Below are 27967 nucleotides of genomic sequence, written 5' to 3'. Positions count from 1 at the left end.
TTCTCCTTTACCTTTGTGCCTGGCTCCTGCGCAAAGATGGCACTCGAGTCATCCCGGCTTCCACCTCATTGGGGAGCTGCTAAGAACGACAAGGGGGAGCATCGATCATGGGGGCAGCTTCTAATATTCCTGTTGCAAAGTGGCTTTTTTTGTTCTTCCCCTCGTGTTCCAGAGCCTTCCAAACACCTCGCCATGGGGGACATGAAGACCCCGGATTTCGACGACCTCTTGGCGGCCTTTGACATCCCTGACATTGACACCAGCGAGGCGATCCATTCTGGCCATGAGGAGGCAGAGACTCACATCAGGCCTGTCCCCGTCGAAGCGGCCGCCCCCGAGCACGTCCTCCCACACGCCGACATCACCACCGTCAGCGTCATCGTGAAGAACACGGTCTGTCCTGAGCAGCTGGAGTCGGTGGACGGGCGCGTCAAGGACAGCCACCCGCACCCAGTGGGCTCCCGCTTGCTGCACAATGGCTTCGCTGCTCCGGAGGTGCCTCGCGCCTCCCCTGTCTCCTCCGCTGAAGCTGTGGCCCCTGCTAACGGGGGGGAGTGCTGGGCCCTGAAAGAGAAGACGCCGAAGAGCCTCGATATCTTCTCTCCCTTCAGCCCCGAGCCTCACAAGGAGGGCGAGGCAGACCTCATTGACCAGCCACGGGGATGCAAGGTGAAAGAGCCGGGCCTTTCAGGGCCAGCCATCTCCCCAGCGCCCATCTTGTCTTCTGCCTCGCCCTTGGACTGCCCCGAGCCCGTTCGGGAGAGCCTTGGACCGTCGCCACCTCCAGCCTTCCCTCCACCTTTTGAGACGTGTCCAGCTGGTGGAATCGGCCTCTCCCTAACTCCCCCTCCTGCTCCTGTCCCTGTCCCAGCTCCTCCCGTGATCAAGCAGGAGGCGGACTGCGCGATGCCTTGTCAGGGGTCCAGCCCACTGAGGCCTCCAAAGTCCGGTTCTTCCTGCTACTCTGCAGAGGCATCCCCCAGAGTCCCCTGGCCTGGTTCTGATGCAAGCCTTGATGGGGATCTAAGCGGCATGCCCGACATCAAGCACACGCTCTCGAGCCCTCAGGACCACCTTTTCCAGAGCTCCCCGCAGAAAGGAATCAGCCCTGGGCCCTTGGTCTCCCCAAAGCACCCTGGTGATGGAGCCCTGAAGGAAGAGCCGGTGGAGAAGCCTGTGCAGTGCCCGCCTGTCCCTTCCAGTGGGGGGGAAGAAGAGGAGGAGGAGGAGGACGACGATGAGGGGGACCACGAGGGCCAGAGCACTGGCTCCCCCTCGTCCACTTCCTCACGACCCCTCAAGGTGAGGATCAAGACCATTAAGACGTCGTCTGGAAGCATCACCCGGACAGTGACAAGGGTCTCATCTGACTCTGAGCCTGCCAAGCTGCCTTCGGATCACGGTGCCCCAGAGACCCCGGCGGCTGAGGATATGCTGCTCCCCGCCCTCACTCAGAAGGAAGAGGCAACCCCGGAGAACCCTAGCCTGAAGGTGGTGGCTGCCAGCCCTGTGAAGGTGGTGGAGGGCCCCAAGGTGGTCAGTGTGCAGCTGGGGGACGGGACCAAGATCAAGGGGACGGTGCTGCCGGTCTCCACCATCCAGAACGCCAGCAGTGCCATGCTCATGGCTGCCAGCGTGGCCCAGCAGAAAGCGGTGGTGCTTCCCAGCAAGGCCCTGGCCAAGAACATCATCAGCCTGGTGCCCCAGGCCCTCCCCAAGGCCGCCGAGGTCCGGAGCGGGGGGGCGGCGCAGGCAGTCCCCGCCCCCACCAGCCAGAAGGTCAACGGCACCACCGTGGTGGTGATGCAGCCACAGAAGTCCTCGCCCTCTGTCGCCGGCACGGTCATCTCCCGTAGCCAGTCCAGCCTGGTGGAGGCCTTCAACAAGATCCTCAACAGCAAGAACCTGCTGCCCACCTACCGGCCCAACCTGCTCCCCCCTGCCGAGGCCAGCCTGGCCCTCCCGCCGCTTGGCTACCGCTGCCTGGAATGTGGCGACGCCTTTGCGCTGGAGAAGAGCCTGGCTCGGCACTATGACCGCCGCAGCCTGCGGGTGGAGGTGACCTGCAACCACTGCGCCAAGCGGCTGGTCTTCTTCAACAAGTGCAGCCTCCTGCTCCACGCCCGGGAGCACAAGGACAAGGGGCTGGTCATGCAGTGCTCCCACCTGGTCATGCGGCCCATCGCCCTCGACCAGATGATCGGCCAGCCGGACGTCTCCCCGCTGCTCCCCCTGGCCTCCCTGAATGCCGGCAAGGCGGCCACCCCCGCCGGTGTCGCGCCTGATCCGGGGGTGGCCAACGGGGCCGCTGCCCAGGATCTGCCCGTCCTGCCTTTGAACAGCGGTGCCGAGCAGCCAGCCACCAATTCCTGCCAGTGCCTGGAGTGCAAAGAGCAGTGCAAGGATAAAGCCGGCCTGGCCGCTCACTTCCAGCAGGCCGGAAGCGCGACCTCCACGGTAAATGCCCAGAAAGGGGAGGGGCGGGGTGGACTGTGCAGCGGAACTCGGCAACGTAAGTGCGCAGCATCCACCGGTCAGTTGGGGCCTCCGCTCCCACAGGCCTTGGGCCATACCAGCAGGGACTGATGGGAGCTGAAGTCCAACTCCCCTGGAGGGCACCAGATTCCGAACCCCTAGTTGGAAGCCTCCTTTTGCAGAGGTTTTGGGCGGTGGAAGTCTTGTACAGGTAGTCCTCGCTTATCAACTGCCTTGTTTAGTGACCGTTTGCAGTTACGACAATGGTGAAGTAACTCTGTGACCAGTCCTTGCATTTGCAGCCTTCGCGGGTCCGCAAAGCAAAGGAAAACTGAAATAAGACCATAAGCAGTCACTGTTTCACTTAGGGGCCGCTTCTCTTAATGACCAAATTGCCAGTCCCAATTGTGGTTGCTAAATGAGGACTACCTGTACCCTGAAAGGTCCCATATCAGGAGACAATCTAGTGCTGAACTTTTCTTCCTCCTGCAACCTGCTGAGGGGGCCATTCACACCACCGCACAGAATTTCACATGGGGGTAAAGTGTGTCCTCCTGGAAACAGAATGGAGGTGGGCAGACCCAGGGTGGGATTTGCTCAGTGCTTGTCCATGGAGACCCCGAGTTGGTTCCGCGCCATCTTCTTTTCCCATCAGTGAGCGAACCACCTCTGTTTGCACCCCCCTCTCTGCTTCCCTCTAGGTGTGCAACAGCTGCCCGATGATCATGGCTAACCGCTGCAGCTTCAGTGCCCACCAGCGCATGCACAAGAGCCGGCCGCCCCACGTGTGCCCCGAGTGTGGGGGGAACTTCCTCCTGGCCAACTTCGATGCGCACCTGAAGGACGCCTGCCTCCACTTCTCCCGCAGGATCGGCTACAGGTAGGGCTGGGTCGAGCCTCTTAGCCCCGTGGCGCCGGGTCGCAGCAGAACAATGTGGAATTTGGAGCTGAGCTTTGCCTGACCGCTGTCCATCGGCGGAGCGGACACAGCTCTCCTCCTCTCCCTGCCCAGCGCCGGGTGGGAAGTCCGGAAGGTTTGAAGGTTAAGGGCAACCGATCATCACCTCAGCTTTTTGCTTCGGGCCTGGCACAAAGTGTGGACTCAGCCATTGTGGCTGGACCCACAGACTCCCCCAGCTTCCACTTAGTTTAAAGAACTGCCTGTTGCAGGTTTCGATCCAGGCCAGAGTATTTGGGGCACCAGAGGTGGGGCCCTCTTCCTCCCTCTTGAAAAGGCTGCAGGGGGCAAGGGCTAAGCGCTTACAAGGCTTGTTCCATGCCCATGCCCCTTCAGCAGACAGTCTGTCCTTTTTCTCCCTTGTTTTTCAAGGGAGGAAGGTGAAAAACCGAGCAATGGCTCCTCCCCCCCACCCCTCTGCCTTTTATCCAGGTCCCTCTCTGCCAAGGGAAAAGGAGCGACTTGGGGCTGCGTCCTCTTCCTCCCCCACTCCTGCCCCAGCTTTGTCCGGCCCTTGAGCAGAGGCCCCAGAGCTGCGTGCATGTGTGTGCCCGAGACGAGGGGTGGCAGATCGCCCTGCCGCAGGGACGGTGGCGTGGGGGGGCCCTCTTCCGCAGCTCCTCCCTGCCCTGCTCTCCCCTCAGGTGCCCGAGCTGCTCCGTCGTGTTCGGGGGCGTGAACTCCATCAAGTCCCACATCCAGACGTCGCACTGCGAAGTGTTCCACAAATGCCCCATCTGCCCCATGGCGTTCAAGTCGGCCCCCAGCGCCCACGCGCACATCTACACCCAGCACCCGGGCTTCAGCAACCAGCAGTCCAAGTAAGAGGCCCGGCTGGGCCGTGGTTGCGCCTCTCCGCCTGTCCTGGCTCAGCCTGGGGAGGGCAGGAGGGCTGAGGGGCCCCAGCCAGCGCGGGGGCGGCAGAAGTCCCTCTGGTCCTTCCACGGCTGCCCTCTCTTACCCCTGCCCCCCCCCCGGTTTGTGCACTCCTCAGAATGATCTACAAATGCGCCATGTGCGATACGGTCTTCACCCACAAGCCACTGCTCTCCTCGCACTTTGACCAGCATCTGCTCAACCAGCGGGTGAGCGTGTTCAAGTGCCCCGACTGCCCGCTCCTCTTCGCCCAGAAGCGGACGATGCTGGAGCATCTGAAGGTGAGGAGGGGGCCTGCGCCGGGAGGGGGGTGCGCAGCGCAGCTCCTGAGTTTCCCTGCTTTGTCTCCCCTCCACCCACCCCCCTTTTCAAATCAGTTCTTCGTTCCCTTGAATCTTCTCTCTGGGGCTGCCTGCTAAAAAAAAGATCCCAGGCAGCGTTGCCATCTAGTAACGTGGGAGCTTTGTCTCAGGCAAACCGGGAACAGCCTCGCGGACGTTTCTCGGATCTTTCGTGAGCAGCCGTCTTGGATTTAGAGGGGTCTTCCTCAAGTAGACGTACTTCTGGGGGGCCGTCTCGTCTTTCCTCCGCCCCGCTTGAAAGTGGGCCCTGCTGGCCCTCACAGCAGCACAGGCAGCTCATTCCGTGCTCAGCACTGCAGGGGTGGATGGGAACTGACGGGATCCTGGGAAGGAACCTCCCCAGAGGGCAGGGCAGGGCAGGGCAGCTGGGCCTAGCCTGACCACTGCTCCCTTCCTCCTCCTGGGCCGCAGAACAGCCACCAGCAGCAGAAGCCCACGGAAGAGCCTGTGCCGAAGCCGGCCCCCGCCGCTGCCCCAGTTACCCCCAAGCAGCGGCCGGCCGAGGAGGAGCCCCCGCCGCCCGCCGCCAAGGCCCCCGAGCCGCCGTCCTCCTCCTCCTCCTCCTCCTCGGAAGACGAGCCCCCCAGCTCCCCTGAGCTGCGCAAGAGCAAACGGGGCCGGTTTCAGCGCAAGGCGGAGCTGGGCAGGCGGTCCAGGAGCAACGGCTGGACCTGTGGGATCTGCCACTCCTGGTTTCCAGAGCGCGACGAGTACGTGGTGCACATGAAGAAGATCCACGGGAAGGTGAGGCTGGGGACGGGGGAGACCCTCCGGCCGGGAGCGGCCTGGCGCATCCTCTCCGGGGGTCTCCGTGGCCGGGGTTCGGGGTTTGCTGGCAGGTTCTCCCCGGTGCGAGAACAGCAGAAGTCCAGCGACCTCCGAGCGAGCTTTGCGCGTTACGTGGGCACGCCCACGGGTCCAGCTGGGCGAGTTGTGTGGACACCGCCAGGGAGAGCCGCTTGGGGGGCTGTTTCCAGGAGCCAGCATTCTCCCTGGAAGGAAGGGGCTGGGGCGGCTCCCTCACGCCAGCCGCTTCTGCCTCCCCAGTGTGTGAAGAAGTTTCCCTGCCACCTGTGTGAGCGGTCCTTCTGCTCCGCCCCCAGCCTGCGGAGGCACATCCGGGTGAACCACGAGGGCATCAAGCGGGTCTACCCCTGCAGGTACGTCCCGGGCCCTCTGGCGGCATGGGAAGGGCCGGGGGGGCGGCCGGGGCTGCTCGGCTCCAGCTGCTTGTCGTCTCTGCCCTCCCAGGTACTGCACCGAAGGCAAGCGGACCTTCAGCAGCCGCCTCATCCTGGAGAAGCACATCCAGGTGCGGCACGGGATCAAGGTGACCGATGCCAACCGGGGCCAGGAGGTGCTTGCCACCCGCTTGGGCTCCAGGAACTCCCAGGTACAGGGGCTGCGTGGGGCTGGCCCTTCCCGTGGCCAAGAGGCTGGGGTCTCTGCAGTGGGGGGTTGTGCGCTCCGGTCAGTTGGCCGAATGACGGCGTGGCTTCTCTCCTGCTTCCTTCCAAAGACCGGGCCTCTCACCCTTCTCTGGGCCAGTCTTTCTCAACCTTTGACCCCGGAGGAGCCCTTGAAATATTTTCCAGGCCTCGGGGAGCCCCTGCACATTCAGGCTCAAATATAGGCCAGGAGTTAAAAAATTACTATATTCCTTTCAGGTGTGGGCCTGTCTATATGCACAAACAGTCTTCTTAAACTAAAAATACAGAATGAAACTTGCCTCTTTAATGTGACCTGGCCCGAATTTGAAATAACGTTTTAAATAAATCGAGATCTCCCAGGGAACCCCGAGTGAGCTCTCGCGGAACCTGTTTCGTTCCAATCCTGCCAAAGAGGCGGAAGCTTGCTATCCCCTCGTGGCGTGGCGTGGCTTGCCTCGTGGGTGGTGGCAGGGTTGGTGGGACCCTTCCATGCCGGCTGCGAACCGAGGTTTGGCCGCCTCCCGCCTCTGCTCTCGCCCTGCAGGTCTCCGGCCGGAAGCGCAAGCTCTCCTCCGACGAAGGGGACTCATGCAGCGAAGAGCCGGACAGCACCACCCCGCCTTCCAAGACCCCCAAAGGCAGCCGGCGGTCCCCGTACCACTGTCGCAAGTGCGGCTACGTCGCCTCCACGGCGGCCGACTTCCAGGAGCACATCCCCCGGCACAGGACAGGCGAGAGCGCCCACCAGTGCCACGAGTGCGGACTCTGCTTCACCTCTCAGGTCTCCCTGAACCGTCACCGCTTCATCACCCACAAGAAGAAGCGAGGGGCAGGGGACGGGGAGGCCGGCGTCCCCCGGGGGGGCCCGGAGGAAGGCTCCCCCTCGGCCGCCGAAGGGAGCCTCTCCTGCACCGTCTGCGGCAAAGGCTTCGACACCCAGCTCAACCTCAAGACTCACTTCCGCACCCACGGCATGGCCTTCATCAAAGCCCGACAGACCGTGGGGGCCGAGAACTAGCCGGGCCGAGGGTGGGCCCCGGGGCCACGCCGGGAGTGCTGCCCTCCGCGTGGCTTCCTCCGCGGGTCAAGCACGAGGTGCCCTGACTGGGGACAGGGAAGGCGCCTCCTTGGCTGGGGACTTTGGGGTGGGGCTGGGGGTGCCACGCTCTCTTTTTAAAACCCCTTGTGCTGAAAGGTGGTAGGGCTGGAGTAGCAGGGAGAGTAGAAGCATTAAGTCCGCTCCCATCTGCACGTTCATGCCCAGAAGCCATCCTGGCATGTCCGGTCGTGCCCCACCGAGGGGCTGGACTTCAGCTCGTCACCCCCTCCCGCCTCCACGTCCCGCGGGTGGAAGCGCGATGCACCAAGAGGACGTTTGTTTTGCGGGAAAGCGCCCCAGCGTAAAGGCAGGGAGCGCCTGCTCTCCCGCTGTCAGCACTCCGGTTTTCCTTTCCTGCCCCAGGGCTTCTGAGGGCTCCGCGATGCTCCCCCAAAGGGATTATTCCTCCCCCATCCAACGCTTGCTTTCTTTTAGCATTTCACACTTCTCAACCTCGGGGTGGTTCTCCCCTCTGTCTGGAAAGAGCGGCTCCTGGGCAGGGGGGCCATCTTTCACTCCAAATCATGGCTGGATTTGTGTCCCCGAAAAGAAGGAAGGAAGGTAGCTCTGTGTGTCCTCCACCGACCGATGATGAAGGCTAACATAAAGCAAGCAGGAAGCTTCTGCGATCATTCCAGGGCACAGGAGTTGGAGGTTGGAGCGTGGCCCCAATTTCTCGCCTTTACCGCGGTGCCCTCCCGGTATTTGGGACTTTGCCTCCGCTCACCTCTGTCCGCTCGTCTCTGCTGGAGTCCGGAATACCTCAAGAGCATCAGGTGCTTAGGAAGAACCAGGCAGGGCAGGGCCCCACCTTGACTGACCTTGTGCATGCTTTTCACAACATAGAGTTGCTTGTAAAGTCCAATCGTGCGTCTGTACCCGCGGTGGGGTGGGGGGGCAGGAGACGGAAGTTGGTTTCCATGAACGGGTTGGGGGCGTCTCTCTCTCTCCAAGCGGGCAGGTAGCCAAGCCTGCTCGGGAGGGCGTTTTTGTGTGCTGCTCCTCACCCCCCCCCCACATCCCTAGGCTCCCCTTTGTGGGATCCTTGGTATTGCAGCAGGGATCGGTTGGGTAATCATGTCTTTGTCTGCCACAGTGATTTTTGGAGTCTGATCTCCCCTCCTCTCTCTTCCCACCGAAACCCCAATTTCCAGCACCATCCTGGACCCCCCTTCCCACCCCGAGCATTCCTCAGTCGTTCAACCAAATCCGAAGCCACGTGCCCATATGATGATGCCCAGCTCAGCCCCTTGGAAAACGGTGGAACTCCAGCCCAACCCGGTTGGCGCCGGCTGGGCGCGAGAGGCGGCACCTTTTTTTATTCGAAGCTTAGATTGCAGCTGCGGGTTCAAAAAGGCGCCTTTCTGTGCTTTAGGCTTTCACGGGCTTTATCCCCCCCCCCCCTTGAATCGTGCTGAATGGAGAAAATGACTTTGATTCTTCTCTTAAGGTATTTCTTTCGGGGCGGGGGGGGGGTGTCTCTCTTGATTTGTGTCTATTTTAATTCTTGGGTTTGGTTTGGTTTTTTGAGTTGTCACTAATGCAGACTAACCAAGCGCGCGTCCTTTAAACAAATCTTGTAACATACACAAAAAAGAAAAAATGAGTGAAAGCAAACAGGTTCAGTGACTGTGGTAACTTCTTATTTCCAGAAAGAGCATCTGGGGAGAAAGGCCCTTTCCTGCTTGGCAAAAAAAGGAGGGCGGGAGATGGGTTAAAATGAGGATTTTCTTATTATTTGCTTAGGACGTCCCTGTTAATTTGGTGCTTGTGTTAGTACTACTGGGGTAGGGATTGTGCAAGAGTTACCTTGGCCCCACGGAGATTCTCAGCAGCTCTGGCAGGCCAGAGGCTGGTGGTCTTAAACCCTCCAGGCCTTCCTTCGATGAATTTTCCTCTCCCGCAACACAGCCTGTTCCCAGCTCTTACGCAGAGCAAAGGGCTCTCGCAGCGGCTTTTACTCTAGTACATTTGCTTCCATTTCCCAGGGGCCGAACACGGTGTCTCTGTGGTGCACAATCGGAGCTGGTCGGGGTTCCTTTGCACCTTTGAAGTTACGGACTCTCTGCTTGAACAGCAGGAGGAGGTGGTTTCGGCCAGTAATTCCATTTGCGCATCGTGCTAAGCTGGGCTGCTTTCTTAATCATGGTCTGTTGAAGCCATAGTGACCTGGGTTTGGCCCCCGATGCAAATTATGAGAATGTTTGTCCTGGAATCCTTTCCCAGGGAAAACGAGGTGATTTTTTTTTTAATGCAGCTACAAATAAAACCCATTTTCAGAAAGGGCCTTGACGTACATAATTTATTTCACTTGCATTTTCTACATTCCCTCAGCTGCCCGCAAATAGGTTTCCCCCGCTGTGGTTCTTTTCTTTCAGAAGACTAGATTCACGCGGTTGGCAGGGAACGGTGACACCAGGCTCGCGTGCCGCCGCGCATTTTAAAACTCAAGCCCCTGCGATCTCCGTTTTAGGTTTTGCCACATTGGCGGGAGGCTTTTAAAAACAGTCGTTACAAAACTCCCCCCCTTTTTCCCCCTTTTCTGCATTTTAAGATATTTTGAGCTCTCCTTCTTCCCTAGCTACCGATTCCCCCCGTGTTAAAGGTCCACCAGGCTGGGGTTCACTGATGCGGATTTTAGGACAGTGGGACAGCCGTTTGCGCGCGCAGTAAGCAGACTTGTTCCTGCCCAGTACAAGGCAAGGCACGTGGGTTATCTTGGCTGCTCTCAGAGGGCACAGAGGAGTGGTGCTATTGGAGGTCACCTGGGCGCCTTTCTTTGCTCTCCTGCGGGTGCCAGCGAGCTGCCCCACTGCAGCGTCCTGCGGGGTGACTCCAGCACTTTTCCGGCCCGCAGGCAAAACTCGCAAGGCAGTGCCTCATTGCAGGGCAGGAGAGAGGCTGTGCCACCCTCCGTTTCAGATCTTCTCCACGTAGTTCCCGGGGAACAGCCCTTCTTTGCCACGGATGCGGCCTTCCCACCATCCCGCTGGATCTGGAAGGAGGAGGGAAACCTTAGCAACGCTTAGGGAAAAGTTCCAATTTGGAGGAGGCTCCTGGACCGGACCCGTCCTCCAGTTCTGCTAGATGCCTCTGGGGGAAGGGGGCCATCAGCACACTCCTCAGTGGTCTCTTTCAAGACAACCCACCCACTAAAGGAGCAGCTGTGTGGTGAGAGTCGGGGAAGCCCGGTCCCCTCAAGATTTCCCCATCCTCCCCGAGGAGGCACACCTTCCCTGATGATTTCAATGAAGTCATTCGCGTTGAAGCTGAGTTCGTCTGTGTCCTGTGCATCATAGGCGTACAACGCCCTGCACCGCGGAAGGCATGGCTGGGGTTTGGGTTTGGGTTTAGGCTTGGCCCGGCCTCCTCCCGGGACGGGTTTGGCCTCCTTACTCAGGTGGCGCTGAAGGCTGAAAAGACAGAAAAGGGAGTCCTCAGCTCCACGGCACCTTGCATTTTGCCAGGGCGGGCAGCCGTGCCTTGATATCTGCGCACCAAAGGAGAGGATGCCCGCTTTTTCAAGGGAGCGTCCTCCAGATGGTCCCACAGCCCTGAGCGAAGCCGCAGAGGAGAATTCCCAGCCTCCCAAAAAAGAGGTGGGCAAAGTGTCAAGCCGTGGGCCGCAAAGCCTCAGCGGCCCCTGCTTTAAGGTGGCGAACCCCACAGGAGACCAGCTGGGATAAAGCGAAGAAAACTTGCAGGAATGTGGTTGGACCTGCAAAAGGAAGACCCCTCCTCACCCAGCTACTCCTTGGTCAGGGACGTTCATGAAACCCAGGTCGAACTGAGCAGGAAAGGCTCGGGCACGCGGGCTGGCTCCCTGGCGGGGGAGGCTGGGCTGCTCCATGCTGGCCTGCCGGGTGATGGAGTGGCGATGCTGGAAGGGGGGCCTTGTCCCACGGCCACGGCTGCCCCACTGTGGGCCTGCAGAGAAGGAGAAAGCCACCGCCCCCTGGTTGAGAAGGAAAGTGCCAAATGACCAGCAGTTCCACAATACAGATGCAGTCAAACTGTGGAAAGATGCTAGGCCAGTGTTTCTCAACCTGGGCCACTTTAAGATGTCTGGACTTCAATTCCCAGAATTCTGGGAGTTGAAATCCAGATTTCTTAAACTTGCCAAGGTTGAGAAACACGGTACTAGAGAAGTTTTAGACCGTCATCCTGGAAGCGAGTCGGAAACCAACCCGCCTGGTCTGGAGGCAGCTTTTTTGGCTTCTGCACAGCCCCTTCCAACTGGGACATCATCCTACTGGGCGGACATCCGTTCCCAGGCCAAAGAGTCACTTTGGGGCTTCTGAGGGGTTGGTCTGCAAATCATGATGGCCCAAAGCTCGGCTGATCAGGAAGCTGCAACGCAGCCGCTCATCTGTGGTCCAAGAAATGGTTACCTGTGCTGGGCTGAGCGTTCCAGCCGAGGGCAGGGCCTCCACCAGAATACCGGCTTTTCCTGGAGTCCTTCCGGTTAGGTCCTGGAAAGTTTACAAAATGTTTATCTGCCGGACTGCAGCCCATTCAAGGCCACCTCAGTCAGGGCCTTGCTGGGCTCCCGCCCACGCATGCCAGCTCGGCATCCCTCCCGCCTCAAGGGCCCCTGACTTACGGGCGTTGCGGGGTAGGCCGGGCCCAATGCTGACCACCAACACTTTGCCGTTTGTGCGGAGCAGAGCCAGGTCCCCCTGGCAGATCTGGAACTGGATCTGGCGGGAGCCGGCCGCTCCCCAGGGTCCCCAGCCGTCTTTCTTCACCTTGAACTCCAGCCTGGGGGGGAGGCGCACGAAGAGAGGGGAGTTCAGAGGACAGATGCAAGGTCTGTGGTGCAGAAACTGGGGTCTGTGTGCAGGAGGAGCAGGGCAACGGATTCCCCAGGCCTTGGGGAAGAGGAAGGCTGCTACGTACTGGTTGCTGAACCTGACAGGAAGCTGCTTCCCGGTCCTCTCTTCATAGCGCTTGCAGAGCAGGCTCAGGAGTTCGGTCTTGAAGACGGACTCCAGGACGCTGTCGTACTGGGCCTCATGGACAATGATGAAGTCATCCTGCAGGGTGCTGAAAGGGACCCACAGGCAATCAGGAGGGGGCAGGGAGACGCGTGTCCTGTTTGTATGGCCGCCACTGGGCTTGGATGGCCCGCCCCCACAAGCTCTGAGAAGGGGCCACGCGCTGGGGGAATCGCGCTGGGAGGCCACAGGTGGGAATCGGGCTCTGGGAATTTGGGGTGGGGGGACAGGGAGGTCGGATCTGGCTGAAGAATCCAGAGGAGGAGAAGAAAATTTGCTGATGTCTGGGAATCTCAGGCTGCCAAGTGGCAGGGAGTTCCACAGCCTCCCTGCACGTCAAGCGGCTCAGATGGGCCTTGGACTTCCAACCAGCTCTGCTGAGGCCACGAGGAAGAGGCACTGCCTGCCCCGTTCCCGATTCCCCCTGCTCACCTGAGGGAGACCGACTGGATCCTCTCCACCTCAATCTGCCTCTTGAGGACCTCCTTGACAGCCCCTTTGTCTGGCCCTTGCTTCACCTTCTCTCGGCCGATCAGGTACAGCCACTTGGGGGTGAGGATCAGGTCCCGCTTGACCGTCTGCAAGGGGAACAGAGAGGAGGGCTCAGTTCCCAGGGAAGAACAGGTGCTCCTGGCCGGTAAGGGCACGCACAGGTGGCGCTTCTCCAGAGGTGCCATGCACACCTGTAGCAAGCAGCAGTTTGACCCCATACCTGCGACAGCAGCTCCCCACGACCTCCTGGGGGAGGGGAGGCCAAATTCTGCCGCGAAACGTCTTGAAAAGCACACAAGAGAAGGCTGTCGTTAGCCTTGATGTAGAACCTCCAGCCACAGGAGTCACCTACCTCTACGCCAGTCGATAAAAGAGTTAAGCAGGGAGAGGCAGCAATGCCACTGTGGGCAGCTCACCTTGAAGCGCCGGTCGTACTTGGTGACTGTATCGGCAAAGTCAACACGCTCCCTCCGGCCCAGGAAGCGGCGGAGCTCCGGGCGGTTCTCCAAGCCAATGTAATCCCCCATGAAATTGCGATTTAGGCTGTTGTGACGGCGTTCCTTCTTGTTGAGGACGATGTTGGAAGCTTTGTGGGGAGGTGGAAAGGTCTGGGTTAGGCCCTGCTGCAATTGGCTAGGGGTGTGAGGAGTAAGCCCCTCTTCCCATGCTCAGAGACCGCCTGGCCCCCATTTCTCTGCGGGAGAAGAGATGGGCTTCTACAAAGGGCAAGAAAATGCTGCCCCCTGGTGGCTCAGGTTGGTCACTGCACTCAGGAAGGAGAGGACAAACACAGTTTCAAATCTCCGCGGAACTTTTGCAGAGGAGAGAAATGACGGGGAGGGTTCTGCCATTTCTCATCCCCCTTAGCCCTGAGGGATGCGCTTCTGACCAAGGCCCCCACCTGGACTGAGCGAAAGTGTGGAATGAAGGCATCTGCATCTGGGCCATCTCAGCCCCAGATAAGCGCAAAATCAGCATCCGCTGTTCTGCTACCTTTTGGGAATTCAGTTGTAAGCACAAGGTATGTGGGCTCAGTGTACAATGCAGCTCTATCCTGCCCGCTTCAATAAGCTTTGGGCAAGCTGCTCTTCAGAGGCAGATCATGATTACTGTGGTAAAATATTTAAAGCCTCCCCCCCCTCCTCTCAGAGGAGCTTTCAGCAGTTTTTAGCCCGATTGCAGGAGTCTTACTTCACATTAAAACATGAAAAACAGCACCAGCAAAGCAGAAACATAGCTGATGCATCTGTGAAAAGATGCACCCAACATCTGGCGCCTCTCCTCGTGGTCTGCGCAAGGTGGCGTGGCGGGGGTGGTCCTGGCTGCATGGTCACAGCCCAGCAAAAACACGGCCTCCTTTTGCCTGCAAATCATCCGTCCAAGCGTGCAGGGCTGGCTGGGTAGGCGCACAGCGACTTACCTTCTTCTCTCATCTGCATGTTTTTGCGGACAGCCACGTGTTTGCGCCAGGCCTTCTGGATTACTCGGGCAAAGCCGTCGTAGCGCCTTTCCCGCATCTCCTCCAGAAGGAAAAGCTGCAGGGAGAACAACATGAAAGAGGGCAATGGCATGCTGCCCACATGGCAAGGCCTGGTTTGACTACGAGGCAAGAGGGCAAAGGGACAGACATTCACAATTTCCCCCTCCAAGGTGTCCATCCGGGTGTCACTGGTTTCTCCAATACTTGGCGGGAGAACCAGGTTGTCTGCATTCCCCAATTGCTTCCTCGCGCTCACCGATTCAGGCGCTTTGATGAACACCTTGGTCCTCCCCAGCTGGAACTGGTCAAGGTCCATGTTGACTGATTTCATCAGATGCACCACGCCCTGCCTCTCGTCACCACGCCAAGACGGCCACGTCTCCGGCGTCAGGATGGCGTACCTGAGCAGGTGGAGAGAAGGAAGGGATACTCCCCAGGTGGGTGGACACCCCTGGGTGCTGCCCTAAATGCTGACGGGGCCTCCAGGCCCAGCCCCGGGGGAGAGCAGCGCTGCTCCTCAGAGACACCCAGCAGCAGCTCGGGCTTCAGCAAAAGGCAGGTGGGCCAAAGAAGCAAGTTTTTGGCGTGAGTGACTGCTGGGAGGCCAGGACGCAGGTCTCACCTGTGGAGGAATTTCTGGAAAACTCGCCGATAAGCGTACCCAGCCCGGCGCACCCGGATGTTCTCTTGCAACCCCAGGTATTCGACTTGGTGCTTCACCCTGGGAAGGATGCAAAGATTGAGGCCTCTGTGAAGCCCAGCCCCTGCTCCTTGGCTGCTGTCACCCGTTACACAAGCAAGGAAGCAGCTGCTTAACCTCTCAGAGGACTCCAAGTGGCCGGAGCGATGGGAAGTGGAGGGAGGGCACCGAACTGGGGGGAACAGCCACAGTAGCACCCCCAGGCGGCTGAGAGTCAAGGAGCCCCCGGCCTCAAGAATCACGCAGAACTATCTGGTGGCCCCCTCCCTCGCTCTCCCCGGGCCCGGGACCCCACAGCCGCCCGCCTCACCGGCTCTCCTCCCAGTCTCTGGGCTTCTTGGTTTCGTTCGGCTTGATGCATCGGATGTAATGGGGGCTGCACTTCATCAGGGTGCTCACCAAGCTGTTGGCCTGTTTCTTTTGGGGGGAGGGAGGAAAAAGGGGAAGAAATTGGTTGCTGCCATCATCATTGTCGTCATTCTACGTGCAAATAGATTCCCGAACAGCAACGGGGTTTTCTTTCTTTCCTTCCTGGCCAGCTGCAGAGAGGAGCGTCTGCATTTCTCCCTTCCCTGCGCCAGGCTGGGCGTGCGCCCCCATACCTTGATCTTGCTGCCTGCTGTGGTCGGGCGCCCCTTCTTCTCCATGCTGAGGCTCTCAGGGAAGAGGTCTCGGATGAACGGGCTTGAAGTGGGAGAGGAGAAGCAGTGAGGTTTAGTTCCCAGGAGGGAGCGATCGATCGATTGCCTGGAGAGCAGCGATGACCCTCCCATGTCGGGCGTTATTCACACTCCAAGGACGTCCCTGCCTCTTTGTTTTAGACCTTCTCCCAGCCTGGCCGAGGGAATCAACTCTCAGAAGTTCCCATTTTACTGAGGAGGGGGAGGCAGGCTTCAAAAGGGGTCCTTCAGGTGCAACGCCTCCCTCATGAGATGCGCTGTTTGGACAGCGAGTGAGACTGCAGCAGAACTGAGGTGTAGGAAAATATGGGGGGTGGGAGGAAGAGAAATGCTCTGGGGGCCATCAGATCTTGCAACCCCCCCCACACACACACACACGGGCACACATGCCCTCACATGTCACTGCTCTGCATCAGCTCAACGAGATCTGTAAACAGGACGTCCCGGTTGCGCTCACAAAATCCTTCCACGTTGTAGGAAACCTGCAGAACCGGGAAACGGGCTGCTTGAATTGCGGCTGGCCGCTGGGTGGTCCCTGTGGGCTCGCTTGGGGTCCCCCAGGCCCTTACCTTGCCAGCGTAGTGGTGGACGATGAACCCCTTGTTCCAACTGTTGAAATGGGGGTGCGTGCCGAGAGCCGACTGAAGCTTCTGCAGCAAGGTGTGGTCGGCCCCCTCGCCCTTGGCGTGCATGGTGGCACAGACGTCATCGAGGATGCTCATGAGCCCAGGGGGATTCTGGAGGGGGGGCAAAGAAAAGAAAAGCAAGATAAAAGGCAAACAGCAAAGGAGTGCTGCCCCCCCCCACCCCACAAGTCCTGCTGATTCTACCAGGAGGCCCAGCTTCCTCCTCCTCTGGAAAGTCTTCTCCTCCCCCTGCAAAACCATGCAAAGGTTTCTGTGCAAATCCAGAAGTGGCATGTTCCCATTGCCCATTTAAAGCAATCTGGTAATATTTTCCTCCCCTCCAAAATTAAAAAAAAAAGGAATAAGAAAATTGGTCTTTCCCTGCGTAGGCCAGGACCTTCAAGTCATCTTACAAATTTACTTAACAGCATCTCAGACTATAAAATTGAGGCACCTTGCAGGGAATTCAGCACAGCGAACAGCAGAAAAGTGTAGCGTGCTTTTCAGCCGCCTGGAGCGGAGGGACGTGGTGCCAGACAAATAGCTGTTTCCATAAATGCGGTCCACCCTGGGAAGGAGGCTTTCCACTCACCACTTTGTTCTCAATCAGGTCACACACAACTTTGTTATTGAAATAGTCAATGGGATTCCATCGGATGCCCTCTTGAACATATTCCTCCTGCCGACAGGAGTGGGAAGGTTGCCAGACAGACAGGAAGAAGAAAGAACGGGAGAAAGAATAAAAACGGAGAGATTGATAGAAAAATAGACATGAGTCTCAGCTTGGCCCTGAACTTTCTGGCTGAGCGTTCGTGATGTCCCCAATGCTAGCCAATCCATCTTAGCCCTCATCATTTCTTTCCCACTGAAGCCCCCACATTGCGAATGACTTTACAGCGCTGTCTCCATAGCGGTTTGTTTTCTCAAGTAACTGTCAACAATCGCCATAAAGTGGGTATTTGTTGTACACCTAGCAATTATTCAGAATTATGTTATTTGTTCTGGAATGCAGCTACTTGAATTCTGTTTCCCAAATCAACTGCGCAGCCATTTTGCGTAGAGCCTCTAAGAGGATCGACCTACTAGTTGCTTTGAAAAAGGCAAGCATTCTGCCCCATCCAAACCTCCAATCTTTGCCCCCAACCCACGATCAAAAAAATGCAAAAGGTTCCCAGTTTGGGAAAAGGGACTCGCCTGCTCAGCCTTCAGGGTCAGCTCGATGAAAATCTGCTGCAGCTTCTCATTCACAAAATTGATGCAGAATTGCTCAAAGCCATTTTTCTGGAAGGAGAGAATCAGAACTCGGACCGGCCACGCCAGGTGCAACGCGACTGATTGCTCAGCTTTGGAGCCTGTTTTGGGCTCCCCAAATTCAGCTCCCAAGTGTGTGCAATGGTGCAAAAATGTCGGCATTGCATCACTTCGTAATTCCTTCATGGCTGGTTTAGTAGGGAACCTGCAAGTTGAACTTTGAACAGCATCTCGGTATCTGCTTCCCAGGTCACTCACTAACTCCTGCTATCTATGAAATTCTGCTATTGATAATTTCTGAGGTTCAACAGAGCTGCTCTTCCAGATCCTAGCCATCCAAGAGATTGGCACAGGGCAGCAATAGTGATGAAATAATGAATGTGTAAGGCCACTGTGGTGGGACTTGCTTCCAAAGAGACCTTTGTTCTCTTTGCTAAAACTGAAGGGAATGCCTCTTCCGTCACTCTTTCCAAAGAGGCATGCCCCTTTCACACACAAAAAGGATTCCTTTCCTAGGACCATTTGATTTGATTTGATAAAACACCCACTTGCTCATTAAATTAACTCTAAACTTCAACTGACAATTTTTGACAGGCACGGAGCCCAGGGAAGAGGTTGGCATGGGAAGACCTCTTGTTCACCCCGTGGGGACCCAGGAAATGGAGGAAGTTGTGCTTCCAGGTTTACCTGGAAAATTTCAAAGCCGTAAATGTCAAGGACACCGATGTTGTATTCCTGATGCTCCTTTTCCATCGCCTTGTTGACAGCCTGGGAACCAGAAGAAGAGACAGTGTGTGGAGAGGAGGGCAGCAGGAAAGGGGGAGGGGGAGAAAATTTTGTGGTGCGTGAATTTTACGACTGCAGAGTGGCCTCCCAGACCCACCACTGCTTTCCAAAACCAAACAGGCTCTTCTACCACCAAGCTCTACGAATCAGACTCCTGGTGACCCCCTCCAAGCAGCTTTCCTGGCAGCCACACCGAAGTGGTTGGCCCCCGTCTTCTTCCAAGCGGAGTTTCCACCCCCCCAGCCAGCAGCAGCGGTCTGCAGCGCTCTCTCGTGAGATCTGCACTGTTGCAGCACATGGGCTGGCATCTCTCGTTGGTATTCCCCACGCCCCGGCTTCGGAGGCCCCCCTTGCAGGCCAGCTGAGGTCTGGCCGGCCACTCACATCCACCAGGTAGTCGAAGAGGCGAGTGTAGAGGGCTTTGGCGAGGGCGTCTCGGCTGAAGTTGGCCTGCTCCACGTTCAGGGTGACATCGATGACCTCCTGCCGGCCACCCCACTTGCTGTCCATCTTGCGGCTGGTCAGTTTCTCTTGAAGGCGCTGCTGGTCAATGGCCAGGAGGTAGGATGGGAAGGCCAGGACTGCAGAGCGGGATGGAGAGCAGCTGAAATGGCCGAGTTTCTGATTCTTCCTCACCCAGCCCAAAAGGGCTGAGGGGGACATGCCCCGTGGGACACTCAGCCATTCCACGGAGGCCGTGGCCCCCTGCCTGGGCCAGGGCCCTTGACTGGGACCCTCCCCGAAGCCCCAGCGCTCCCGGCTGAAGCCAGTCGCGCTGCCCAGACTCACAGTCTTCACTCTGCACCACGGCGTAGTTGCCTGACTCCTGGAAGGTGATGTTGCCAAGATGCAGGATGCCAGCCACGATCTGGAGCACCAGGGCCTGCTCGTCCTCCGAGAGGCCAATCACCTCCATGGCTGTCTGGAGGAGGGGGGGGGCATCAACTGCGTGAAAGCAGGGCTCCCCCATGGCACAGCGAGAGCGAAGCCAACCCAAAGGCGTGGGCTCTGGGCGAAGGCTCAGCTGCTCAGCTCCCATTTTCCTCCTGGCACTTCCTTTGCTTTTGAGAGTTGCTAGCTCTAACCCCCCGCCCACCGAAAAGCAAAACTGGGTTCCTCTCTGCTTCTTAAATCCTTAGCCCAGACTGGGAGCCCCTTGTGCAGTTTTTGTGGGGAGAAAACGGCAAAGGTTGAAGGAAATCCTGAAGGGACTCGGTGGCAACCCGGCCAGCCGTGTTCCCTGGGAACCGAACCGGCTTTGCACACGCAGCACAGGGGCAGGTCTCCCGGCCCCATCCCCGTGGGCCTGGCTCCAGAGGAAGGAGCTGCTCCAGGCTAATATTATAGGAGAGAGATTCAAGATCTGACCGATGGAGGCGTCTTTTTAAACCTGTTCCTTCCCGTCTAACCTCGGGGAGGGGAGCAGAGCAGAGCAGAGCAGCCTCTTCTGGACTGCAGCTCTGCCAGGCCCCGTGCACAAGGAGTGGCAGGGATCCTGAGGGGCACAGCCCAGGATAGCAGACCCAGGGGCTGAGGAATGCTCCCCCCGCCCCCCCTTTCAAACAACATCCAGCGTGCCTTCCTCGAAAGCTGGGTGTGAAAGAGCGAAACGCTTTGCGTGGAAGGCAACGTTGCCAGCCAGCAGCGTGTTCCGCCACGCGTCCCTACCAAAGTCTCCCGAAATTCCTGGAGGTCGTCCATGTCGTCCACCTTATATGCCGCCGACTGATTGAGGTAGTAGTAATAGTCTGGGGTGGTGATCCCCAAATTCTCCCGCTGCTCCGGGCTGGCTCCCTCGAGCAACTGCGCTCAGGCAAAGAAACAAAAGGGGGCAGGCTGAAAACGCGGCACTTCGATCCCGCAAGGAAAGATAAAACTTCTTGCCCAGAACCTATGGCCGTTGGTGAGGGTGTGGATGATGGGGATGGGAGCCGAACACATCTCAAGGGTTAGGGTGAGGTCCCGCTGGGCGCAGAGACCTTTCTCGGCCTGCTCACCTGGTAATAGATGTGAAAGTTCCTCTCGCCGGGGTTCTGGCTGACCACACGGGATTTCTCCAGCAGGAAGTTGGAGATTTTGCCTCCGTCCGGCTCCCCACCGCGGCTGAACTGGATCTCAAAATATTTGCCCTGGGGGCAAGACGGAGTGCCCTCAAATTGCCCCCTTTTGTGCCCCCCTCCGGTTCCCTCCCTGCTCCCAATCCTGAAGGGGAACCTTTCCTGCCGCACTGCCGTAACTCCCATGCATTCTGCCTAAGTTTGTGGTTGTGTGTGTCTGGGGACGGCCTTGGATCAATGAGGCATTCACTGGTCCTTTGGACCCTGTAGTTGTAACCAGATGCGCTAGGGGGCAGCACTTGCTCAGTTTTCGCCCGTCTTAGCGTCAGACCTGGTTGAGACACCACCAGGAGATCCCAGGGAAGTATTTTGGATTGGAAAGGCAGAAAAATGCCTTGAAAGAAGACAACAGTAAAGCACTTCCATGTTGCCTCTGAGAAAACTATAAGACACATCCGCCGAGTCACCAGAAGGTAAACTCTTCTCCGAGGAAACCTTATTCATTTTTACTTGTTGAAATTACATCTGGATGAAAAGAAATCCCACCTATTCAACGCACCCTCATAGACAATCGTTCCTTAAAACAGAATTGCTACATAGTTCAATTTCTGGAGAGTCGGACGATATTTTCCTTGTTTATGGACCTGCAGTTCTGGTTGCCGTCGTTAACTGCATTCCACAGTCATTAGGCGAGGCAACTTCCTGCTGGCTTCCTATAACTACATTTCCCACAAGTCAGTGGGGAATGATCGCTGACCGAATGGTCACAGGTTGAGGACTACCTGTATGCTAATTTTTAAGGACTGAAACAAAGCAGGATTCTTCCAGCCAGTTTCTTTGAGCGAGTTGAACACGCGCTCAAAGCCCCTGGACAGATTTAGGATCCGCCAGATCTCTTCCCGGCCAATCCCAGCCAGGCACCCCCAGCACTCACAAATCGACTTGAATTGTTGTTCCGCACCGTCTTCGCATTCCCAAACGCCTCCAGAAGCGGGTTGGATTTCAGGATGATGTCTTTTACGTGCTGGAATGAAAATGGCTTCAGCACAGGACCGTCTCCCTGCTGCCAGTTAAACGAAAGCTGGGCCGTGGGGACGGGGTGGGGGTTGCCTAGCATCAGAGCGGCTGGGTGGTTACCTGGACGTTGGGCCCTCCGCCGGACACCTTGGAGACGTAACTCATGATGTATTTGGCTGCCACGGTTTTGCCAGCGCCGCTCTCCCCACTAGGAGAGAAAGGGGAGGAATCGGACCGCGAAAGGAGATTTCAACGGACCACGGACCCCCCGCAGATGCCCGCCAGCATCACCTGATGATCACACACTGGTTCTCGCTGTCGATCAACATGTTGCGGTACATCTGATCCGCCAGCGCATAGATGTGGGGAGGGTTTTCGTACTGGGCCTGTGAGAGAAACCACACAGAGGGGGGGCCTGAGCATCTCCAGGCCAGAAACCATCACCTCCCGGAGTTGGTGGAGTAGCCAGAGGTCATCTGGTCCAGCTGGACCCAAACTGGAAACTTTGCCGTTCGGTTAGGCTTCGGTGCCTGTAATCCCAGCGGCCGTTCTGGGGGCAGAGGTCTCACACATCTGGAGGGCAAACCTCTGTCCTTTTTTCCGCTCAGCCCAGGAGCAACGGCAGGATAAAATTATAGGGCCGGGAAGGATGTAATTGGAGGCCTTTGAGGGCTGCGGTTTCCCCTAGAGAAGCCGGCGTTCTCGAGCAAGGTGTGATGTTCCTGCTTTGAACGCTTCAGGCCTCTGATGCTTTTGAGTGCGCCTGTTACGCCCTCCGTCCGCCAACGCTGGCAAAGTCGCGCCAAGGTGGGACAGTCCTCCGCAAGGCTTTTGGCAGCAAAAAAGCGGGAAGGTGGCTGACCAGGAGGGGGGTCGAAAAAGGGGAAAAGATGCGTCTATTTTGGCACAAAGAAAAGTCCCTCTCGAGAAAGGCTTGCCAACGGAATTCCCGTATTCCTTCTCTGCCCTGAAAGTGGAAAAAGAACTCTGCCCGCGGCCGGACGGAGCCACGCTGGCACAAGCAGGCCCCCGGCCCACACTTACCGCCCCCTGGTACATATCAATCTCACGGTCCGTGAAGTAGGGCAGCTGCTTGAAGGGGTTCACAGAGATCAGGACGGGACCGATATATGTCTTTTCGTTTCCAAGTTAAGGGATGCCAGGGAAAGCGCCAACAGGAGCAGGGGCAGCATTGTGGTCAGCAGCTCAGAGCTGTGAAGGGTCAGGCTGCAAAGGGTCTGCCCCCCCCACTTCCCACGGCACCCCTTCCCCTGCCAGAGATAGACTACCCATGGACATGGAGGCTCCACCGCTCCACCCTGAAGGGTGCCTGACAGCAAATTCCCTGGCGTTAATTCTGCACACAGGGACTCTCCTCCTTGGGGCTAACATCCCTACCGCCCTGAGTATGGAAAGGGATACAAAGATGTAGTCATCCATGAACCTCTTGCGGAGGTTCTCCACGATGGCGTCCTCGTGGATCTTGGAGAGGAGGACCATGTCATCCACCCCGCTCTGCTTGACATTCTGCATCTGCCAGTGATATCGCTCTTTGCTGCCCTGAAAAGCAGAAGGAATTGGGTGGGGTCCTTGCCTTGCCTTCCCTCCCTCTAGGGCAGTGTTTCTCAGCCTTGGCCACTTTAAGATGTGTGGACTTCAACTCCCAGAATTCCCCAGCCAGCCAGCCAGCCAGCCAGCCAGCCAGCCAGGGAATTCTGGGAGTTGAAGTCCACTCCACTTAAAGTGGCCAAGGCTGAGAAATGCTGCTCTAGACGGAACTGGGCAGCACCTTGAGAGCCGAGGAAAGAAATGTTCAAATTCAAGGAAAATTTTAAAAAGCGAAGAGAGGCGATATTCTAAGCGAACAGCCACGTGGTCTGAAATGCCCATGCTGCACAGCTCCGCAAGCCACATTTGTCTTCAGATCTTGGGCGGCCAAGGGGGTACAGACTCCATGCTTATGGCTAATTTTTTTTCTAGCCTCCCGGGGGGAGGGGGCGAGGGGTCACCACCAACAGGCAACAGCCATCCGAAGGACTTGAAGCATCCGAGCAGCTGCCGGTTCAAAAATCTGTTTAGCCACGTTTAACAATAAATTACAGCTAAAGCTGCCAAAAAAAAACAAAAACCCAAAAAGCTTTAGCCATAGCCCAAAAAAGAACATGTTGGCATTGCAAGGGGAAAAAAAATTAAAAACCCTTCCAGGAAATGTGGGGTTTCAGCTGAGCAGCCGGCTAAAAATACTTGCACTTCATTAGCATTGCGAGGCTGCGATCAAGAGGCTTTGACTGAGCGGCTGGACAGGCGAAACCCCCCAGGAGGGAGGGCGGATGGTGCGCTGCTGAGACCTTGCAACGATGGATCTCTTGCTCGCCTTTCGGCCCTCCTTTCGCAGTGAGGTTTGGGTCTGGGCTGGGAGTGAGTTTAGGGGTGCCCCATTACCCTTCCCATCACCCCACATTCGGAGATGGCCAGTCTCCCCCGCACCACAAAACCTGGGTGGCCTTTCAGGGCAGATCCCGCCTCCACCCCCCGGCAAACTTTTCCAAAGCCGGTTGCTAAGGTTTGTTTCTGGCCAAGCCGGCAGAGACAATGCCGGTTAGGAGTTGCCAGGCGACCAGCCGGGAGGCGCAGGGCAGGATGCCGGGCGCTTCGACGGGCTGATTGACTGTTGGGTGCCCGGAGTGGAGAGCAGCATCTGCCAAAGAGTGGGGCACAATCTTCGCCCTGCAGTGACGTCAGGAGGGACGGAGAAGATCAAAAGCTATTCCACAACCTTAGGAGATGAGTTTGAATTCTACCACTTGGAAGCATGCTTGAGCTGAGGGGGGGGTCTGTGCAGCCCTGGAAAGCCTAACAGAAGGCCTGGCCCGCCAAACCAAGAAGAAAGGCCACCCCAGTTTGAATCCAGCGTAAGCAAAATTACAGTGAAATACATCCCAGCGTTCCTCCTGTCTACCGCCTTAAAGACAGCAATGCATTGGCCACCTTGGATCGCCTCTGAGGTTGCGTTCGCACAGCACACCTAACCCGGTGTAGGGAAGCCAAGGCACACAGCCTACTAAGCTTCCTGGTTAGGATGATTTGTGTCATCGTGGGAAGCCAGTTCTTTGAGCATGGTTAGGACCAGACTAGCGAAGGAGTTAAAGCAGTGTTTTTCAACCTTAGCAGCTTGAAGATATCTGGACTTCAACTCCCAGGATTCCCTAGCCAGGGGGATTCTGGGAGTTGAAGTCCAGACATCTGCAAGTTGCTACGGTTGAGAAACACTGAAGACAGCCTTGTCTCACTGGAGCCAATGCAAACGATTGCCAGTTAAAGATACGCAGCATTTCCTCGGTTTTCTGCGAGCCTTTTTTCCCATTTCTTATACTCCTTAGTTCCATTGCTCCAGGCTGGGGATGAGTTGTCTGTGCCTGGGTGGAGGAGTTGTTGTATGGCTTGGGAAACTAGCTTCTCCTTCATTAATTTGGGTTGGGTGCCCTGAGATTCCCCTCCGCCTTGGGGAAAACTCCCTGGCCAAAAGTCAAGGGCGAGAAAGAGAGGGAGGCCACAGGCACCTTTTCTGCCCGCCTCAAGCCTGCCTCCAGAAGCAGGAGCTCCCCATGGGGAGTTGGCGACGTCAAACCACTTTGCCAACCTAAATGCCAGATGCAGCAGATGCTAACAAGGCTGCCAAGTCCTTTCCCCAATTCCAGGCCAGGGAAAGGAATGTGAAACGTATTTGCAGTGCGAATGAGGCTCCACCCTGCGCCAGTCTGCAGCGACGACTGCATGGCAAACAACCCTGCCTGGCTTAAATGCACCACACAGGAATGAGGGGGACATCCGCCTTTGCTTCCTCACCCGCCCCCCCCCCCCCCGGCAACGCAGAATGTAGGTGCTGATCTGGGTCGGAGTCTGGGAACAGACGATGCAAACTCTTCAGCACGTTGGCAGTTGACATTCCTGGCCAGGCAGAAATTCTGCTCTCGTGCCCGATTTACCTGTCGGTCATTAAGGGAAGAAAGAGTTGCAATGCCAATCTTGCATCTGGTTCCCCCAGATATACTTCCTCCCTCTGGTTTCCAAGCCAAAATTCTGCAGAAGTGGATAATCTCAGCCATAGGAAGGAATATATTGCAAGTATGGCCGGATAAGCAAGTATAAAGTTTTAGCGGAGTTGCATAAAGTAGCAAGATGATGATGGGGACGTTGAAATACAGAGATTGTGGCACAATCCAGCAAGTTTTCCCCGTCATTATTGGAGCCTTAGAAAATCTCGCAACAGAATTGTCAAAACAGCTGACGAAACTAGAAGCATTCCACCTCACAACATTCAGCTTATTAAAAAAACCAGCTTTGCTTGGGACTACACGCATATTACGATGATATTTTGACAATTCTTAGGCTTCCAGAAGGAGGCTTGAATTGATCTCCAGCCACCAGTATTTGCTGGACGATCTTCAGAAAGGAAGACGTAATAACGGCATCTGGCAGCAGAATGATGGCAGGACAAAACGCACGGTGGATTTTTACCACACTCCCAGAAAGACAAGACTGTGGGCTTCCTCGCGGGGCCCTTGTGATCCACGCTCCAAAGGAACCGCGTCAGCTTTCGAGGAAGAGGCAGTGACGGGAATAACGTGGCTGCAAAGCTCGGAGGGGCTGGGCAAGCCCAGCTGCTGCATCCGCCCCCTCCCACCGGGTGAAGAGCCACGTGTGAACCCCTGCAGGCGTGCCAGTGAGCACCCGCTGCCCCCAGGCCGGAGGGGAGGCCTCGCCCTTCTGAATCAGGCTGGGGGCGGCTTCTCAAGTTGTCCCCCACTGCAGGGCCCCAAAGAAACCGGGAAGGGAGGCGGTGAGGGCGGTGAGTCAGGCCGTGGGCAGGCATTCCACAGCCGTCTCAGTGTCATGCCTAGTCCTGTGTAATTTTGCCCAACCTGGCTGGACAGGGTGGCGCGTCACCTTCCGCGCATGCGCCTCCAGCTGGTGTCAAACTCCCGTCAGACCAAGCAGTTAAACATTAGCTAAGCAGGTCAGTGGGAAAAGGGCTTTTGTTTCACCCGGCAGGAAGCAAGAGCTGAGCCAGGGCATTAAGAGGGTCAAGGCACCAACTTCCCAGCCAGCCACCTTCCTCCAGGTATCTTCCTTGGGCTATAGTTCCCATTGCGCCCCCACCCCTGGCAGGATTCAGGGGCCCACAGCAGGAAAATCCAAATCTTCTGGAAAATTAGAAAAAAAAGGGGGGGGGGAATGATCTGAAAGAAAAAGGTCCTCTTTTGCTTCCTCTGGTGCACGTTTTCCATTCCCAGGCCCCAAAATGTTTGCAGGCTAATCCTAACCGACCCTTCCCACCAGCATCAGCCTCCACCATCTCACTACATAGAGACTGCAAGCAATAGTGAAGGAAGGCACTCTGCACATGCTCACGGTTACTGTGCTTTGGTTTGTCCATATCCCAGAATCAACATAAAGCAAGGGCTGGGCTCCTGTTGGGGGTGACCCAAATAGAGCAGGTCTTTCTTCTAGGCTCAGAAGTGGGGAAAACTCTGCCCCCCCCCACATCACTCATTCATCCGGCAAGACTTTCCCTACAACCACAGTGAATCTTGTTCCTTTGCTGCAACAGGGTGGAGTGGGGGATGCAATCCTACAAATCTTGACTTGGGTGCTACAGCGCAAACTGCACCTCCGTGCTGGATTCAGGCCAACCATGCGGGCTCAGCCGGGCACCCAGGCATGTGTTGCTGGGCATACAGAGACTCAGAAAGGCTCTTGGGAGTCTTCTGCCTGGCGAGCTCCCCACCCTCCTCTGCACCTTTAAAAAAAAGTCTCTCAGGCTGTTTGGTCCCCCACTGAGTCCAGATAGGACTGTGCCATTTAAAGGACATTCCGTGTAAACCGGCTGAATGTTCCTTAGACGGGCCTTCCCGGGACGGGTCCAGGCAGAGGCTGTGAGAGACTTTAAGTGGGATTCTTGCCCTGAGCGGGGGGTGGGCTGGATGGCCTCAAGGGTCCCTTTGCGCCCAAAAAGGCACCCTCCCCAAACAAGCCAGGGGGACCAGGGGCTGCTGCAGGCGGCCGGCAGAGCTATCTTCGAGGGTCACCGGATCAGAAGAAAGCCGGGGACGGGCTTTCCGCGGCGGCAGTTTTAGCCACGGCTCCGGAGCCGCCCTGCCGCCGCCCGGCCAAGCAGGAAGGGCAGCGACGAGCCCGGCCGCGGCTGCTCCGCAGCTGAACTGCCCTCCGCGGCGACCGGCCGGCGCGGCGCGGCGCGGCGCGGCGAAGCGAAGCGAAGCGAAGCGCCCCGGCCGGGCCACGGAACTCGGCAGCGCAACCGCGGGGAGCCCGGAGGGGCGGCGGGCAGCCCCCGCCCCCCCGCGCCCGACGCCCCCAAGGACACGGAGGGGGCCGGAGGGGGCCGGAGGGGGCGGGCCCCTCCCCGGAGGCGCCCACCGGCTTCCCCACCCGGGGCGCCCGGCGGGCGGAGACTCACCATGGTGCCCGCTCGGCTGCGCTCCTCGCCCGCCGCGGCGCCTCTGCCCCTCTGCCCGGCGCGCCCCTCGCAGGTGGAGGCCGGGGCGGTCAGCGGGCCATCGCGCTCCCGCCGGGCGCCTCTCCGCTGAAGCCCGCCGACCCGGGGCGGGGCGGGGCGCGGGCGGCGGCCGGCTCCCCCCGGCCTGGCGCGGCAGACAAAGC

General features: G+C 57.7%; 2 protein-coding genes across 2 annotated transcripts; one reads left to right on the top strand and one right to left on the bottom strand.

Moving 5' to 3' along the window:
- Positions 1 to 22: 22 nt before the first annotated feature.
- ZNF687 (zinc finger protein 687) lies at positions 23 to 9483 on the top strand. The gene is made up of 8 exons (XM_063317130.1): positions 23 to 2457; positions 3177 to 3355; positions 4078 to 4254; positions 4428 to 4590; positions 5083 to 5415; positions 5719 to 5831; positions 5923 to 6064; positions 6646 to 9483. Exons 1-8 carry the CDS (start codon positions 37 to 39, stop codon positions 7117 to 7119), a joined length of 4002 nt encoding a protein of 1333 aa, XP_063173200.1. The 5' UTR covers positions 23 to 36; the 3' UTR covers positions 7120 to 9483.
- LOC134506789 (unconventional myosin-Ie-like) lies at positions 8670 to 27782 on the bottom strand. The gene is made up of 28 exons (XM_063317131.1): positions 27765 to 27782; positions 22709 to 22846; positions 22331 to 22420; positions 21578 to 21672; positions 21407 to 21494; positions 21204 to 21293; positions 20210 to 20341; positions 19881 to 20015; positions 19002 to 19134; positions 18597 to 18793; positions 18114 to 18194; positions 17370 to 17456; positions 16768 to 16854; positions 16119 to 16286; positions 15946 to 16031; positions 15472 to 15553; positions 15180 to 15286; positions 14792 to 14890; positions 14426 to 14570; positions 14110 to 14224; positions 13106 to 13275; positions 12630 to 12775; positions 12100 to 12246; positions 11804 to 11961; positions 11592 to 11672; positions 10944 to 11127; positions 10432 to 10613; positions 8670 to 10195 (listed from the first exon to the last, which is right to left on the bottom strand). Exons 1-28 carry the CDS (start codon positions 27765 to 27767, stop codon positions 10119 to 10121), a joined length of 3303 nt encoding a protein of 1100 aa, XP_063173201.1. The 5' UTR covers positions 27768 to 27782; the 3' UTR covers positions 8670 to 10118.
- Between the last annotated feature and the right edge of the window lie 185 nt (positions 27783 to 27967).

This window comes from Candoia aspera, chromosome 17, assembly GCF_035149785.1.
Source record: "Candoia aspera isolate rCanAsp1 chromosome 17, rCanAsp1.hap2, whole genome shotgun sequence".
In the NCBI taxonomy this organism is placed as follows: domain Eukaryota; kingdom Metazoa; phylum Chordata; class Lepidosauria; order Squamata; family Boidae; genus Candoia; species Candoia aspera.
Note: the sequence above shows the minus strand (reverse complement) of the source record. Positions and strands in the feature narration are given on the sequence as shown.

Coding starts and splice junctions, on each gene's coding strand:
- LOC134506789 (XM_063317131.1), bottom strand. Junction 15,287..15,471: donor CAGCAGGCAGCAAGATCAAG/GTATGGGGGCGC, acceptor TCCCCCCAAAAG/AAACAGGCCAACAGCTTGGT. Junction 12,776..13,105: donor AGTACGACCGGCGCTTCAAG/GTGAGCTGCCCA, acceptor TTCCCCTTGCAG/ACGGTCAAGCGGGACCTGAT.
- ZNF687 (XM_063317130.1), top strand. CDS start 37: ATGGCACTCGAGTCATCCCGGCTTCCACCTCATTGGGGAGCTGCTAAG. Junction 3,356..4,077: donor TCCCGCAGGATCGGCTACAG/GTAGGGCTGGGT, acceptor CTCTCCCCTCAG/GTGCCCGAGCTGCTCCGTCG. Junction 5,832..5,922: donor AAGCGGGTCTACCCCTGCAG/GTACGTCCCGGG, acceptor CTGCCCTCCCAG/GTACTGCACCGAAGGCAAGC.